The sequence below is a fragment of the Ammodytes marinus genome (assembly GCF_949987685.1).
Source record: "Ammodytes marinus genome assembly, chromosome: 18".
Taxonomy (NCBI): domain Eukaryota; kingdom Metazoa; phylum Chordata; class Actinopteri; order Uranoscopiformes; family Ammodytidae; genus Ammodytes; species Ammodytes marinus.
Genome location: NC_137222.1, coordinates 9,988,285 through 10,007,126, shown reverse-complemented (window position 1 = coordinate 10,007,126; position 18,842 = coordinate 9,988,285). Strand labels below are relative to the sequence as shown.

Here is an 18,842-nt window from a genome sequence, read left to right as displayed (position 1 = left end):
TGGATGAGGAAAATCGTTTTTTTTTTTTTTTTTTTAGTGTCTGTATAGCCTTTAGGCTGGTGGGCCGCCCCTATTTTAAAATGTTATATACGTGTACAAAACGGCACAAAACGGATAAAATAAAGTTTAACAAAATTAAATATTTTGATGCAAGTGCAATAAACGTTGTGTCAAAAAGCAACTGCAAATAACTGCCACCTCCGTGCCACCGCAGCACAGCCTGTGTTCTCCACGGCACCGCGGAGCTGAACACGGTCTCTCCTTTCTCCAGAAAATGTTCAGGAATATAACTGTCCAATTATTTCAAAGCAGATGATAAAGTTACGTTTATAAAAAGGGGAGATGACACCTGTTACTCTCAGTTAGTAATGAGTAGACTCCAGGTGAGCATGCAAGGTGCTCTCCGCTTGGAAAGAAAAGTAAAGAAGAAGCAAGGCTTACTTCAGTCACATTCGCTCCGAGCCAACAACAGTTAAGAAGCCTTCAATAGGGAATATGGGGATAAGATTCAAAAACCAACCGGTGTAATGTTCCGTTAATGAGGAATTAGTCACGGTAATTATTCACGGACACGGAGTGAGCATTACGCGGTTGGATATACAACTATCTGCTTTGGTGAGTTATTTATATGTATTTAAATTGTAGGACAATAATTTTATATTATTTGCTGCCCTTCTTATTTTAAATGGTGACTTAGGCAATTTTTTTTTTTGGTATTTAATTACTTTCAGTAAGGAAAATGTTTTTTAAACTTGTGGAAAGAAATCCTTAATATTATATGGCAACTGTGACTGTTTGACAATAAGCATTGAGCCTTTTATTGCGGTGAACCGTTGTTCTGTAGACAGATGCGTTGCGTTCTAAAAATAGAAAAAAGTTTAATGAGGAATCGATTGATCCTCGAGGAATGCAAGTGATCACACGAGTAGCGAAAACACTCGTGCCCATCCCTAGTAGCTACTATTGCACTAAATGGTAACACTTGAATACGTTATGCAAATATGCAACTTGTTTGTTGAAATGTTAATAAATGGGAGCTTCCTCAAGCAGCCATCTCTTTCCCGACAATCCCCTCTGTGGACGAACTCTTATATATGGGATTTAAACATTATAACACCTGCGGTTTATAGTCCAGTGCGGCTTATAGTGCGGAAAATACGGTATCCATCAATTAAGATTGAATTAAACATGTGTTTTTGATCCATCTTCCAAAGAGAGATATCTGGATACAAGGGACTGGGGTATAAATGGGAATGTAAAACAGTTTTAGTAGCATAACATATTATTTAAAAGGAAAAAAAAATTTAAGTATGTTAAATATATATTTTTCTATTCTCATTCTGTTCTTATACCTTGCATAATTAATCACTTTCATCTTCGTTTGATTTACAGTCATTCATGCACCAGTAAAAAACTGAATATTAACCCTATACTTTTCATTTATGGACTCAAAGAGAAATATTATTCATAAAGCTGTCAATATATGATTTATCCTTATTTGACATTAGAATAGTCAAGACAAATTTCCAGTGCACCATTATAATGGTGAATGGATTAATAACAATAATCAATACAAATTACTCAAACAAAGCACATTCATCTTCTATAAATATGAACTGACATTTGTTTCCAGCGAACACAGTCCCCGCTTAAATGTTAATTATGTATTTCCCTGTTATTATAACAATTGGTCAAAATAGTATAATGTGTAGGGAATCACTCGTTGTGGCAAACTTGCAAAGAACTATCACGCAACTCTGCAGTGTCCCTCAGTCCAATGGAGCTTTTTTCAAATATTTCATAGATTTGAAAAAGCTTTCTTTCTCGTGGTTTTCAGTTTCACAGTCTTAATTGCTTTGGTTTAGTCTTATTTCCATCATCAACTTTGTTTCTACCCATAGAAGGTACTTGTTATTTAGATAACAAGCTATCACACCTCCATTGTGTGGCTAGTTCCAAAGTTAGCAACTAGTGGTGAACATATGTGGAACATTTAGCAGCTAAAGAGTCAGCTAGGTAATAACATTACATTGATTTTATAAAACAGTCTAAATGTATTTAAAGACCAACAGGAGAACAGGTACAACAGATATACATGTTATTCTCAATTTGCATGATGGTTATTACAGATTCTCTTTTTGGTGTTTTGGTATGTGGAGGCAAAAGAGCATTTTGAGTGTGATACTTGATATACCACTTAAAACCTTTTTATAATATGTGTGATTAAAATACAAGCCATACACACTGAGCAGTGACACTGTGAAGAAGCGTTGTTAATGACACAGAAGAACAATTAACCTCCTCCACCAAATCCCTTCACGAATAATTCTCGACTTTAGAAGCTTGGTGTCAGCCTCCTAAGCTGTGGGTAACCAGTCATTTTAATTAGGACTGATTTTGTATTTGTGGTGCAATAGCACGCATATGTAAAAATTACAGAAACCGAAAAAGGTGACGGGGACAATTAAAGCAGAAGCAATTAAAACAATGTGACTCACTTGGACTTTAATGTAGTAATTGAAATGTCCTCACCCACAGCAGCGTAATGCCTGCCTATGCTGGGATCATGGTGAAAATGTATAGTGTAGCCCCTGATTCCAAGGAAGCCAACTATTGCCTCAAATGCCTCAATGACCCACCGCACTGATGATCATACATCACCGGTGACTGCTTAATTATAAGGACGCTACAATTCAACCGTGTAGGGTGTGCTGGATCTTCATGCATATCTATCAGGATAGAGATAAGAATAGTAGCCCTCCTATCACATTGTGTGAAATCAGGGATACTACATGACCACAGGCATATATGCTCCATCATAAGAAATGAGCCAACGTTCTATAATGAGATGTTATCTATTCATTCTACTTTTCAGTCATGGATTTTGTTTTGGTGGTTGACTAAGTGTTGTGTTCAACAAAGCGTCCAGATAAAGTCGGTAAAAAACGTGTCGAATTTCCATTGAGTGTTGTCCCACGGACACCCAGCTCTCGGCGGATAGATGATAATGTTCTGTAACGTGGCGTATGAAAGGCTCTGAGCTGCCAGCCTTTATTGCATCTCATTTTGGTAAAATACTACCTGTCCTCCCAGTGAACTCAAACGTGCCCATTTCATTTGAAAGATCCTCCACAGCGCTGCACACACAATATGACTGATTGCCTTTTTTTCTATGAACTTCATATTCAAATTCCCACCGCATTATATCAATCCCAGTACTGATGAGAGAGAAACGCAATTACATGTCACCTAGAATTCTACCCCCCCCCCTCCACCACCCTCCTACAGAAAACGTTGTGTATTGCGTCATGCCTTGTGTATCACAGGATAGTTTCTGGAGTAGAAGTTGCATTGAGAAGAGAAAATTGCTTTTTCTCTGTGATCTGTCTCAGCTCTGGGATTGGGGCTTTGTTTAAGGGCCGCTTCAGTACATCTCTGAGGTCTGATCAAACCATCGCTGCCATTCCTTTCTGGAGGCAAACTGTCTGGTGCAAGATGTTAATATTTCCATGAATTACATTAGTTATTTCCCCACATTTTCTTTCTACAGGGCTGTGAATGTTCTTTCTGAAATGGGTTATGTTCTATCAATCATATTTGGCTCCAATAAAGTTAACAGATTTATGACTGTGTGTGTAGGTTTCATATTTCCCATGATACCGCCTCTAATGTTACCATTCTTGCAAATGCATAACAGAGAAAATCCCAACTACTAGATATTACTTATCAACACCGCAGTAAGCATCAGGCTGCAGTACTACAACGACAGGCAACAGTGAACTGCAATAAAACACTTCACTGATAGTGATACAGAAAACTACCCTTCCAATGATTTACAATCATAGTTTGGTTCCTGCTTGAACAGGCTAGCTCAAAACCTAAAGAAAAATAGAAGGCAAGGTCTGTGAGCAGTTTGACCAGAAAAACACAAACCCATGTTTGCAATAGTTGCTAAAGTGTGTCTGATCGTTCCGATGACACAATTCAAATGAAATGTTTTCGGATAAAGGCCTTCAGTCTTGACCGGGGGGACGTCCACACGCTGGACTTAATCAGGTTTTAAATAACGTACTCCTTGGCTATAATGTAGTGTAAAACATGACTTCAAGCATGCACATGACTGTACTGATTGCACATGTAATTTAGTGTACTGTAGTGGGCTCTGCGCAAACCTGTGCAACGTATTAGTATCAAATGACACAAAGTCCTCATTAGCAAAACCTTTTTTTGACATGCTGTTAATCGTAGTTTATTATCAGTGCATTGAAGCAAAATGTCTACTCTCTTAAGTCTGAGGTGTGTGACTCATTGTGGAAACAGCAGTAACATGACATACAGTATGCCTTGATCTTAAGTGTCATAAGTTCCTATTCACATAGCATGTGACAGGCACTGATTGTCCCTGCCTACGTGTGCTAATGCAACAACCCACACTTCCATGATTTGTATCTCCTCTTCGAAGTCAGTTTTTGAACTTGGTAAAGTAATTATATATATTTTATTTAAAGCTCATTAAGCGACTGAAAAATCACTGATATGTCAGACACAGCAGCACACACGTTCTGCAGAATGACCTTATCATCAATTTTGAAAAGGTGGGAGCTAGGACCATGTCTTAGGCCGAAAGAAACGATTTAAAAACTAACAAATATACTGGAATGTACTCAGGTCGGAACTCGGTTCTAGTGAGTCTGAATACAACACAGTTAACTACAATACATTAAAATCGATGGTAATCTCAATTAGAGCTGCAACGATTAATCGACAAATCGATTATTAATCGATTATTAAAATAATCGCCAACTATTTTGATAATTGATTAATCGTTTCAAGTAATTTTTTAATAAAAAAATCCAAATTCTCTGATTTCAGCTTCTCAAATGTGAATATTTTCTGTTTTCTTTAATCCTATTATGACAGTAAACTGAAATATCTGTGTGTTTTGGACATAAAAATACATTTGAGGACGTCAACATGGGCTTTGGAAAATGTATCAACATTTTTCACCATTTTCTGTCATTTTACGGGCCAAAACACTATTCGATTAATAATCGATTAATCAAGAAAATAATCGACAGATTCATCGATTATCAAAATAATCGTTAGTTGCAGCCCTAATCTCAATGAGAACGACTTGTAAGGTATCACGGCATACCGATGCAGCTACTGATGGTTGGCCAGAACCCTGCATGGAAGCTTGTTGCCATCAGTGTGTGAGAGATCATGATTGAGTGCATTCACTGTTGAATGAGCTGCCTTGAAAAGCCCATTTGATAAACATATGTGTTGACATTCCAATACATTCATGGAAAGCTATTTGGAAGAAACATAACAAATGACAGATGAATTGAATAAGTTTTGAAGAAGGAATTAACAAACAAACAGCTTTATGTTGAAGTACTTTCTTAAGTGTATGAAAATAAAACCCCAAGGACATTGGAGGGCCATGGAGTGTGCGGAAGAAGAGTTTCTATGCTATAGTAAACATGTCTTTGTGAGAGCCATCTACATAAATGGTTGCAAAGTCCATTATTTTTCTTACAAAAGAGAACACAATCATCTTATGAAAACTTCTGTTGATGCACGCATGGACAGTAATCAATGTTTTACAGAAACAAGGGACCAGTTAAGTAGCTGTAATTCTAAAATAATGCTGACAACTTGTGCAATTGTATAGATAACAAATTATTGCCATGAAAAATGCAATCAATTGATTACGAGTCACTCATTGTCGCATACCTATCTGATCGTTTTAATTAAAATAATAATAATAGTAATACCTGTTTGTATAGCACCTTTAAAAACAATAGTACACAAAGTGCTTTGACAGTAGCAAACAAAATCACATTCAAATCAAATGCACACATATACACAGTACATCAAATCAATGCTACTAAAACTCCTTTGTCAGTCAACTGACTCTTCAACCTGTGTTTTAACTCATACCTGTCTCTGTTTGCTGGAATGTGACGGAGAGACGGTGTAGTGGGAGGGCAGCGTAAAGCAGAGAGATTTGGGGAAAATGATTTATGGAGTGAGTGAGAAACTGACAGCTCAATGCCAGAAGAATATAGTGCTCACACTTCAGCCTGAGCCAGAACCGACAGGATTAGACATTGTGTCGTTCACCCAAGAGCCAGGAGACACCTTGGGGGCCAAAAGGCCAAACCACCACCCCCTCTGTCTCCATCTAACTGCCTCAATATCCTCCCCATCCACGTTCCCCTCTTCTTTGCATTTGGATCACCAATGGCTATTCTGTATACAGATGCTAACCCATTAAATAAGATAAATACAACTCCCTACCAACACAATATACTGTATATGATTACTGCTAAGGCAGCTATAATCACTATTGTCATACTTACGATGGATCACGTCATGGCTATAGCTCCCTTTATGTTGAACAATGTATTTGTTTTAACATTAATGGTGGTCTAGAGGAAATGTTGATAAGCAGGCTCTCATTTCGTTCCTTGTGCTCTGTTAGAATGCACACAAAGAGGCTAGGAGGGAACCTTTAGTCAAGGATATGGGTTGAAGATGAGATGGATAGGAGCATAAAGAGAACAGCAGTGTCTAATTATAAAAAAGATCAATGGGAGGATGTTGGGCAGAGAAGAAGGCGGAAGAGGAGAGCAATAATCATTAGTTATGATAATAATTACAATACTATCATAATTATGGACTCCAACAGCCAAAACTAACAAAAGAGACATACATCAATCTTCTATTCTAATGTTTTGTTCTACTCTGGGTGCCTCAGGAGGCTTGAGCATATCCCAGCATCCACTGGGAATTGGATCAGAGGCAGACTACAGCCGGACCTGCACCATTTTTACAGGGCTAACTGACACACGGACAGAACCACATTCACACTCACTTATGGTCAACTTAGAGTTGCGAATTCGGATATATAGATCGGTTGGTGAAAAAAAAATGGCCAGATATGCCTTAGATGTAAACATGTCTATTTTATACAAGAGGATATAAGAGGATAAGTAACATCGTAGTAATAGCCTTAAAATGTGAAATGTCTCAATTTGAGTGCTCAAATATTTATTTATTAGCAACTTATACAAATAATTTAGTTTTATTTGGTATCCTTGGCGTTTCAGATTGCAGCAGTTGAAGGCCTTGATACTGCAGGGACAGGGCAGAAAGTTCAGTATTATATTATGGGGGCTGATGATGGTGTGCATTTTGTTAATATTTTTAATGTGAGAGAAATATGCACAAACAATGTACACACCAAAAGGAAAGTTACTTGCCAAAAGGATATGCATTTTTTTTAGAAGGCCGTGTTAGCAAGAACAAAGCACAATTTGATAATAGGCCTTTTTTATGGAAGATATTTTGCATGTCTCAGTGTCAAAGAAAATGTGTGAATAATAAAATCAGTGACGAATGATTTCCATTTAACTGTTCATGGTTTCAGGATCATGGTGTTGTTTATGTTTGATCACTGTCATGGCTTACTAGGACACTTCAACACTTCTGCTCCTACAGTAAAAAAAAACAAGTTAAAATGTCTGCAGTGAAAGATCATCAACATAATCCTAACCCAAAACTTTAACTTTGCCCATACCCATTTTCACAGTTATACAAGCAGTGAAAGGAAGGTCTTGAGGAGACTGAAAAGGAGCATGCATATTTGCAAATATATACATATTTATTGGTTACTTTATATATATATATATATATATATATATATATATATATATATATATATATATATATATTCCCCATATTGTCAATTTGACAGTGGGTAAATATAGTGTTAACATTTCTTGGCAGGTTTAAAAGTAATATACCTTATCTAATGCCTTAACACCAGTGTCTAGACAAAATGTTTTAGGTACATAACACACATTAATAACAATGTCAAGTGTTCAAATGAATTCAACAACTCTAAAAAATGCAACTTCGGAATTGCAGTAATATTACACTAATAACTCACGTCAAGTAATTTTTTGCGAGTGAAACAACCAAATAACACACTGTCATATTTCTTCACGATGTTTAATTCATGTTCGTGTCACTTTCTACGGCGTAGTCACGACGGTGTTGTGCACACCCATCAAAATAAATATCACCAAAAGGGCATGGGGCTGTGAACAGGAGAGGTGAGAAGGTGGTGGGGTTGTGCAGGGAGAATGAGGCAGGGAAAAAGCTAACGACAGAACAGGTGCGAAACTTGAGACTGGAATAATGGGAGTAAAGGGTCTGGAAATGATGAGAACACCGACTGGGAGAGGAGGAGGAGAGAGCTGTAAAAGCACAGAGATAACTTAACAAGAACTCATGACGGCCCTTAAAATGTATCGACATCCCCCAATGTGAGATGATGTTACAAAACACTTTTTTTTTAAACCACATACAGAGGTGAATTTTACAGAGGCTGGTATTAACAATTTTGGTTGGAGGTTCGATCCCCGCCCTGCCACCTGTGTCATGTTTGTTGTGTCCTTGGGCAAGACACTTCACCCACCTTGCCTCGTGTGAATGTCGATAGTTAGCCTGCTATCGGTGTATAAATGTGTGTGTGAATGGTAACGTGGGAAAGGAAAACGGGTCTCCCTTGCAAAAGAGTCTTCGGTCTCAATGGGATTTACCTGTATAAATAAAGGTAAAAAAAAAACAAAGAAAAAAAAAAAACAATGAAGTCTTGAGTGGAGAGAATGCTCCCGTTTTGGAAAGCAGCAGAACAAAAGTATATGTAGAAGGCGAGCGGTCAGCTCCATTGTGTGTGTGCATGTGGATGCTAATGGGGAACTTGAGCCTCAGTGGGATTTAAAGCAATAGCAAACACTTCAACACCACAGTCATAAAGCTGTGGAATGGCAATCAAAACATTACTGACACACATATAAGAATACAGCACCGGACTTAAGTTTCGCCATTAAAGAGAACTCGGGTCTCCCACGATCACTGCCTCAAGTGCCTCATACTCCAGGTGCTAAGAGCTGCTAATTGCATACCAACACGACACATCCTCAAAGTACCTCATCAGCAACAACGTCTGTAATATAACAAGAGGTGCACACTGCTTAAGTTTCGCAGCTTTAGCTCTGCCTTCGCCCGACTGGTACAACATTCGATGATCTTAACCTCAACACAAGACTTCTTGTCTACGGAGTCATTGCTTTTTTCCGCTCAATCCATTACTCCCAAGCATAAGGAGCTATTAGTCTAAGGGCCCACTCACACTAGGGCCGTTTGCCTGTTCCGTGCTGCAGGAATATTCAGCACGATTCCCCCCTCCCCGCTGGCCCGTGGTCACACTGGGCACGATTGCACCTTGCCTACGTCCCCGTGCGCGTTTAGGATTTGGAGCGTAGTCTACTTATAGGCTATATGACTGTTTGTGAATATTTTCATCCGGCCAAATTTGCATCATGTATTCCACTTCCACATTAGAGCAACGAGAATCCTTAAGTTATTGTTTTTTTTTTTAAATGTAGCCTTGACGTAATTTATTTATTTATTATTATTCTTCCGGACAATTACACACAATACATAATTTTCTCATTGCATATTCAAACATATTACTTTGTGTTATCGTCCGAAGGGAAGCAGGAGAAGCCAAAGGCTTATCGGGTCCCGCCCCCTAACGTAATAGGTCGGTGGACAGTCTCATATTTGTGCAGCACGCTGTTTATTATTAATATAACGGCCCGTCATCAGACACACGTACCGGATGGTTTTATACACATCGATCGCTCTATCAAGTAATCCAAGTCAGAACTTTTTGTATGGGCAGAGATCGTTATTTTAAGTGTCTTTATAAAGTAGCTACTGTTTCCTTATCACTGGGCCTGTGTGTTGTGTTGGGTTCGTCTCAACCGCCATGTGTAAAGGCATTATTATGACAGCTGACGGGAGGAAAAAGAAAAAAATCATCTTGACGAACGTGAGTAAACACGAAAACCTTTTTTCTTTGCTTTCTGCGCTCACCTATTTAGCTCTCTCCCTTTTATTAGCCCACACCTAGGCCTACACACACGTTAATTCTCACACATTTTATGTAGCTACAAGTCCAAGTGGTGGGCAATTCTGGTGCCGACTAGTAAGGCAGCGGACGTTAACGGACTATGCATCCTTAATACATTCACGTCAGGAACGCCGCCTGTGCACTTGCTTGTGCGTGTGTCATCTCATTAGCATCTGTACTTTGGCCACGGCACACCTCTCCCAAGTGTGCCGTGGCCAAGGGGCTGTTCCGTGCTGGAATACGGATGGCGTGGTCACGCTAGCCAAACGTTCTAGACTTTAGTATGCAAATGAGCTTGGGCACGGGGCCGCGGCCCTAGTGTGAGTGCCCCCTAAGCATGTTTTCAAGTGGCTGGTGTCTTAAAGGTTGGCACATCAACTTCAGTAGGACCATGTGACTGTTCCCTACATTACACCGATTCATGAATGAATACTCAACTCAATTTCCTGGTGTGACCTTACTTTAGCTTGACATAATTCATACGACAACTACCAAATGGGAAAAACTCTCCCTAAACAGACTACAATGACCACAATATCTAGTTGTGACTGTATATGTTACTCCTTTCAAAGTGCCAAAATTAAGTTAAGACACTGTGTTTCTGTCTGCATTTGCCGTGCGACACAAATGCGTTCATATGTGATTCCATGTATATCCACAACCACATTTCTAGGGCACATGCACGGTGTCCATAACTTACCATAACGGAGATGTGCAGCAGATGCATGTGTTCATGTAGGACATGGGCAGGCTCGCGGGCCGCGGGTTGTGTTGTCTGGGCTGGCACCTCGGACTCAGTCATGGACACATGGAAGTACAGGGTCCCATTTTCCAACCACTGTTGCTTCCAGTGCACCTGGGAAATATCTTCTCCCGTACCCGACATCTCTGCAGAGAAATAAAGGTGAAAACAGCTCATGAGATCAACATTCATCAATTCATTAATTAACATTCATTAATGGAAAATATACTGTGTGATAATTGAGTGGTTTTGAAAATAAAAATCTCAATACCCAGTGGATAATAAAACAAAGTTAAAAATGTAACTGTTAGGTCATGCATTGGTTTCCCAGTGCAGAGCTCTGTCTCGCACATCAACACTGTGCTGCAACTAGAAAACCTGATCTCTTGAATAGCTGGACAGACTTCTTGGACTGTCATCATTTTCTAGGGGCCTTTGTGCAGCTGGCTACAAACTAATCACTGTCTAGGCTCTGCATTCCTTTGCTGCTTTGATGAAAATCTTTGTGGTGATAACTTTTTTGCCCACGGTATTAGCCAGAGATTTGCCGAAATTCTAAATGAATAGGCCGCAAGCATCACTAATGTTTCAGCCATCACAATCAATATCCATTTGAGTACACTCCTCTTCACTGTCATGCAAGAAACACAGGGAAACAATAGATACATTTATATGGCCAAAGCAGTTGGGGGGAATGCTATCTCACAAGTCAGTGTCTTCTTATCTGCATAAATCATATTACATTTGCAACCAATATAACAACTGCTGGCTCCAGGCTAGTTCTGGCATAAAGTATCCAACATCAAAGGAAAAAGCTGGAGACATTTAAAAGCAAATGAGAGAGGGAGAGAGAGAGAGAGAGAAAAGAAAAGACAGACCCAATTGTAAATTATGGGGCAAAAGGAGATGAAAAGCTACAGAGGGATCACCAAGCTTATTTCGATATGGATCAAAGCACAAGAATCTAATGCTATCCAGCGGGAGTGGTTGTTCAGGTGGAGTACTGAGAAGCCGCGGGGATCCTCAGATTGCGAAGCTTGATACAGTATTTGTCATGTGGTCGAGGTGACAAGGGGGCATAGACATCTGCTGACAACTCCTATCAGCGGCAGGTAGCAAATGACAAATGGCTTTCGGTGCGGCTGGTTATTAACCCAGTGACTCTGGGTCGAAGGTAATGGATGGCTGGGGAGGGTTATGTGAGCTATGCTCCGTTGTGCCATGGCCGCCTCCGGTGCAGGGAGGGAGCATGCAGAACAGACATCCCCTCAGAAAATGACAGGGCTTGCCACAAAAAAAATGGTTTATGTATCCCATCCCATGTTGTAAGGATCTATTGAATGCAATGAACAGTTTTTTTTGTCGTGCTTTCCTTTAACCCCTTTCCCTAATTGATCTTATTAGTATGTTTTCAATTTGTAAATGATCATTTAGAGTATAAATCCAGTCCATTGTGACGTATTTCAAAATTGCTAGTTTGTCAGACCAACAATGGTTAATTTACGGTTGATATAAAACAGACCCAATAAATCCTCACATGTGTGATTGGGAGACAAGCTACAAATGGTGTATTAATTGCTCATATGGCTATCAATAATCAAAATTCTTGTCAAATAATATTCCATCGACTCATTATTTCAGCATTTGGACAATTTACCCACTATCTTAAATCCCTCCGACACACCTTCTGGAAAAAGTCCACTTATCCTCACACACACTTGTCAAAGTGAGGTGTTCTGCACTTTTTGCTGACTACAGCTTATGAGACGATTTTGTTGAGTGTGAAAATCTTAAATGCCATACAGTAACTGCTGGCTATTCAGCTCTTTAGGTTTAATCCACGGGCTGAAGACACACTGCCTGACCTTACACCTTGGCAAGAGATAATGCTTTGTCTCCTGGGCCAACAGTGAGGTGCCTTATGCCATCTGCTACTGTTTTAAACGCACCTTATCAAGCGCCTGTCAAATTTACCTCTGAGTCTTGCTCACATGCTTCACGTGCATTTCAGACAGCTTTAAATAACTCGGATTATGCACAGCGCTGACACTTAGTTTGATCCAAATTTAAAGTTATATTCCTGAAAGTGAAAGTCTGGCAGTAAACAAAGCAATCACATGCGGGATGGATGGACAGTAATAGAGTTTCTAGACATGTTACCCATCTGTGTGAGATTGTTATGTAGATTAGGAAGCACGGTTAGTAGCTATTTAAAGATAAAATAATGATGTGTGTGTGTGTGTGCGTGGGTTTGTGCCTGTGTATGTGTGTTTGTCCTTGTCTTTTGTGCTATGAGGCTTATCATTGGGCTCCAAGCCAGACGTTTCTGGGACATAGGTGTATGGCCTCAAGGTCTGCTTGTAATTCATTAGGAGGGGCATTATTAATGTGTATCTGTGCATGACTGTGCGCGCATGTGTGTGTGTGTGTGTGTGTGTGTGTATGTGGCTACTGTATGTGTGTAACTCAAGTCAGTGTGCTTCCAGCAAGGGTGTCAGCAATACAGCATCTCCCAAACCGAGCCCAAGGACAACCCACTGTGAACATTTCAGAATGTCTCCATTAAGTGTATGGATCACGGACAAATGGTGACACATGATAATGCTGGGATCCTCACGGGGTAAAATAGCTCATCTGAAGTACTGGAGTTTTTCTCGCGGGGCATCAGCGATGTGGCCATAAAGCTCCACTAGGCTACGGACAAAAACACATTATGGCCGTCACATTATTCAAAACTGCTCAAATGATAGCAAAGTTGCAAAATACTGCATTCATGGGAACCTAAGGGACCAATACTAGAGGTGTTACATTGTGTAGGCTGCATTATGACAAATAGTGTATTTTTCTACATTAAAAGGTGGAGCCATTTTGGAGAAAGATCGGTGTCAAAATTATTTAATCTCTCCTCACAATTTGTCGCCTGTCTGTACTGTGTGTGCGCTAAAGAAAATCCAGTCCACTAGGCTTTGTAAACGGGACGGTGCTAGCTACGGTGGGCCCCCTTTGTTTACATGTCCTTTTCTTACATGCCAGTTTACAGAGCCTGGGCTGTGTAGTAACACTAGCTTTTTTTAAGCACACTAACAGTATGGAGAAGTAGGAAGGGCATAACAACAAGCGTGAATTGCCAGAATTGCTGACTCCACCTTTAATGATGGCCGTTTTTGTCACGATCACAGGAGGGACCGATACCTAGACACGGAAAAAGTGTTGGTGGTAAGAATGAGTTTCTGTTCTTCATTTTATTATTCAGCCAAGGGTTATGGATGATAAGATGAGAGGACAGAGCTGGCGTGAGCATGAGATACTGGAAACGTGGCAGCCTGAGATAGCTGGAAGGCAAAGCAGTGGTTAGGCAGGATGGCAGGCTGGCTGGCAGGCTGGCTGAAGGACAAGCAAGATAGCGAGTGGATGGTGATGATCCACTGTGGTTTAGACAAGGATCTGGCGAGGGTGGTAGGAAAGACAGGGCAGATACACTGCAGAGTGATGGACTGATGAGAGGCAGTTGGGCAAACCGGGAGAGTGATGAGACGATTGTGGACAGGTGTGCAGGATGATAGAGCCGGTAGCCAGGGGCAAGGGTTACCACGCACATGCCAACACACACGCACAAACACACATGCACAAAAAAAACACTAACATGAGAGGAATTAGGGAAGCATAGAGAGAGACGGAGAAACTCGCTGAGGTAAAGCACAGCCTTGACAAATTCTTCAACATGCAGTGTGCCAGTGTGAATGTTTTTTGAATGAATTCCGTCCCTTTCAGGCAGTCATAGGTTTCAGTAAATGAAAAATCCTTTCTTGGAAAAAATTTCATCAGCAAGCCATTTTCAAAAATTTTAATGATACATTTTGAAAATGGCTTCTGCTGTTGTGAGTGATACAATGGAATGAGCATGGCCGTCGAGAAAATAGTTGTGAGGCAGGTACAAGCAGTAATGTAATGGCTGCTAGGGCCTTTGAAAGTTAAACATCAATGTGTTTACAATATACCAAACACTTATCATCAGGAATTCATTGTGCATTTATATTCCTCTTATATTTCTTCTTCCATGGTGGATGGTGACAGCTTTCCCTATTGAGTGAGTATATTGATGCTTCAACCCGCCACAGTAGTTTCACAAGTAATTCAGCTGTCTTTGCTAACATTCGGCATCTAATTGAATCGAGCCAAGCTGATCTATGTCTCGCTGCATTTCATCTCCATCACTCTCTTCTATTTCCATTTCCGGTAGCTTTGTAGTAAGATATATTTTGCATAATGTCAGCATCCAACTGATTCAATGGGAAAAAAAACAGGGACTTCTTGACTACCTTTATAATGTCCCATTAGTTACTGGATGGATTAAATATAACTTAAAAATATGTTAGTTTAGTTACAAAAAGTTTGCATTACAGTTGGAACAGATACTGTATATTCAAGGATTGACGCAGATTCTTGATAAAGTGTCCTTAGTATTTGCTAAGACCTGTAGATCATGTAAGAGCTCACGCAGTTTGTTTTGTTTTTCATCGTCTTTGTTACTCCCTTCAGATATTTCATCTTTCATTCATTATGTTCAAGGTTGGTCTTGAAGTGCTGAGTTCAATTTAGAGTTCATACTGTACTATAAAATTAGCCGTGAGCTAAAGTTATTTCCACTTAGCATATCTCTCAGAATTGGATATCTGGTAAGATGAGGTTGCATTCAACCAAGAACAAAAAGGCCTGGGAGCGACTATACAGCGGATACAACCCTAGACCTGAAAACTTGCATCCTAAAATCAGGCTGCTTACCATAAGAAAGAAAACCTGTCTACTGCAACAACAACAACAACAAAAAAAAAAAGATCAGCACCTGTATGCATAAATTCAGGATTTACTGAATGTGAAAATAAATTAGCTTCTGTGGAACATTGTAGTAGTACCATACATCTGTCTATGGCTTTTACAGATGGATCACAACAAAATGCTAGCTTTTTCCAAGCCCAGTACAATGCCTTTAAAGCTTGAATTAGACCTACTAATGTTCTAACTAAAAGTTAAACACAGACCACCCTGATTAGCAATGTATTGACCATACCGCCCCGCAAACTGTTACAATGTTCACTGAACCAAGAACAACCATGAACACATCTAATTCAACTGCCATCTCGCTATTAGTCCTTTCTTGTTGCAAGCTCTAAAAACCAACAGTACATTAGGCTACCTCCTAAGAAGCCTACCAAGAACCAGAAAAAATTGCGACAAGCTCTGAACCATTTCTCGCATGAGGTCTCAGGAGACAAATTTAACTATAAGTAGAGTGAATATTGTACTCATTTTTATCAAGTTTACAAAACACAATTCCAAAGTAAGATGTGTGAGTTGGAAAATATGTACGAGCTAACTAAATGGTAACTAAGCATGCCACTTGATTCCGTCTTAAGCAAGCTAGTTAGCATTTAGCTGCATAATTGCAGTTATGGTTTTATTTGCTGTTATGCCGTTTTATAGGCCTCATTGGTATTCTTGAAGCATTTCCTCTGAAAAAGCATTGTTGTTTTTTTTTCAAATGTTTGAGTCTGGTCACAATAGGCTAGTTGCTGCCCTTGGGACAATATATTTGCATGAACTACAGTTTTGATGTGGTGAAAATGACCATATGAGCTATTATCAATTTGCTATCTCACATGTTATTAATTCAATTGTACAAATTGGATTTTCGCATTCAAAGTAAACATACATAGTAAAACAGAATAGCCAACAGTTCACTGTTTGAATGTGCTAATTTGGGAGTAGCAGCTCCTTACAATGAACAAGTGGAAAATACCAGTAATGATGTCATCCAGAGACAAATCCTGGTGCTGCTCCACTGATCATGAACAAAAGAACATTTTCTCCAACACTATGATTGCACCCATGTTGATTTTACTGGGATATGGGTATACTTTCTAAATCCCATGTGGAACTCATTTGAATAGAATGTCTCAAAAACTCTACGAGCCCATAGAGTCCAAAAAATCTAATTCAGTGTCAATGAACCATCTCCTAAACGTATTACCTAAATACATCTCCAATTCAATCCTCAATGCTCCCATTTCCATCTAGGGAGATGGTAGTCTGTGTTTGGAGACACTCACTGTATTGTCTGAAATGTTGTTGGATAATGGAGGCTGCACGTCCTTTGAATTCAAATAAAAACCACACTTAACCATATAGTATTATTCTTATAACATATTCAACATTTTGATACCAATTAAAGCACAATCAGGCATTCCATTGATAACTACAATCAATGACAAGGTTGCACTGCTCCTAACAGAATGACAGACAGCAGAAGTGGGCTCAAAAAAAATAAATAAATCATGGATTAAAATATACTGTTTAGGAGCTGAAAAAACAACAATAACAACATATGCATGAACCTTCATACAATCTTCTGTCTACCCACACACCAACAACAACACAAGTTTCGCAAAAGGTTGGCATTCATCAGTTTAAAGGTGATCATAGCAGTGCAGAGGCAGTGATTGTGTACGCCTGACAGCTCCATGACAGTTTGTCAGCTCGGCAACAAGCCTGTGTCATCAACATTTAGTATGATGAAAGCTGGCACCCTAAAGGCACTTTGTTGCCTGTCATTAAATACGTGGCATAACACGTCCGTCTTCTGCTGAATGCACCCCACATCCCACTGCCCAGGCTGCCTTAAGCACGGTTGACTCGTGACAACGACATAGGCGGATGAATATTCAATAATTCATGTGAGCGAATAAGGACGGGTTCGTTGGTTTCAAACGCCTCAGCCCAAAATGAAACGAAGGACAGAAAAGAAGAGGTGAGAGCTTGTGAAAGACAGTGACAAGCAGACAGAGAAGAAGAGACAGAGAGGGGAAAGGGGATTTGTCTGACACTCATCAGAAGTGTTCAAGAATATTAGCACACCCAAAACCTCTGTCGACAGTGACAAAGGAAAAATTCTATGTGTTTTTTTTATTTTTTTTGCTATTCAATTGCACTCCAATATTAGCTGTTGACAGGAGCTTTTCATGAGCAGAAAAACAAACTGGTTGAACAACAATGCATCCTTGATTATACTGAATGGTCTTGATGTCATATCTTTCCATCCCCTAAAGGCTAATTGTTCCATTACCATTTTTAATAACCTGATTGGAGCTATGGAATATTTAGGCGAACACAAGATGAGTCATGCAGGGTTCCCTTTACAATTTAACACCCATGCAACTGAATACCACCTAAGGTCTCATTACCAACACTAATGAAATAGCTGGCATTCACATAAAGACCAATGCAAATTAACACAATTAAAAATTAATCAAGACTTTTTTTTTAGGAAATGTAAGAGGTCTGACACACAGTGTGTGAGTGTGTGTGTGTGTGTGTGTGTGTGTGTGTGTGTGTGTGTGTGTGTGTGTGTGTGTGTGTGTGTGTGCGAGCATTCGTTTTCTCACACTCAATGAGCCATAAAGAAATTAATTTAGAATACAAAAACAATGCCACATTTCATGGCAATGGCTATCACCTGCCCAAATTAACTCTGCACACATTATATATCCAAACATTTGATCTCCATGAACAACTTTTATTGTAGACTTTAGTTATCAACAAGAGAAATATTGCATTAAGATGTTTTTTCGGCATTTTTATGCTTTATTGATAGTGCAGATTGACAGAGGTGAAATGGGGCAGAGAGGGGAGTGACATGCAGAGAACGAACGCGGGCGGGAATCGATCCCGGGTCTGCTGCTGGGATATTCCACCAACGTCAACCAAGGTTAAAGTATAGACTTTAACAAAACAAAATATTTAAATCCAACAGATGTCTTCAAACTTGATGTAATTATTTTTTTCTGTTGTACAAATAAATACACAAAATAGGGGAGGCAGCAGCATTTAAGGTTATTAAGAATGCAGTTGGGGAAATTAACAAAAACACTGTCAGTATTGTTATCCTCCATTCAGACATCTAACTGCTGTAGACTGCTGTGGCTTTACTTCTCAGCTCAATCAGCACAATGGTGGGATCCAATTCTGTTGACTCAACGCATGTTTCTCTAGATGACTTGTTCACCTCACTTCCCCACAGATGAGGTCACTTCATATCCTTTCTTGTTTTAA

General features: G+C 39.6%; 1 protein-coding gene across 1 annotated transcript in view; it reads right to left on the bottom strand.

Annotated features, from left to right (window-relative positions):
* The window catches only part of astn2 (astrotactin 2), a gene marked incomplete at its 5' end in the record, with an annotated part of 278,723 nt that overhangs the window by 215,977 nt on the left and 43,904 nt on the right, over positions 1-18,842 (bottom strand). Inside the window, one exon of the mRNA XM_080046601.1 lies at positions 10,695-10,882. Coding sequence (XP_079902727.1) covers positions 10,695-10,882 — 188 coding nt within the window. The remainder of the gene's footprint in view (positions 1-10,694; positions 10,883-18,842) is intronic.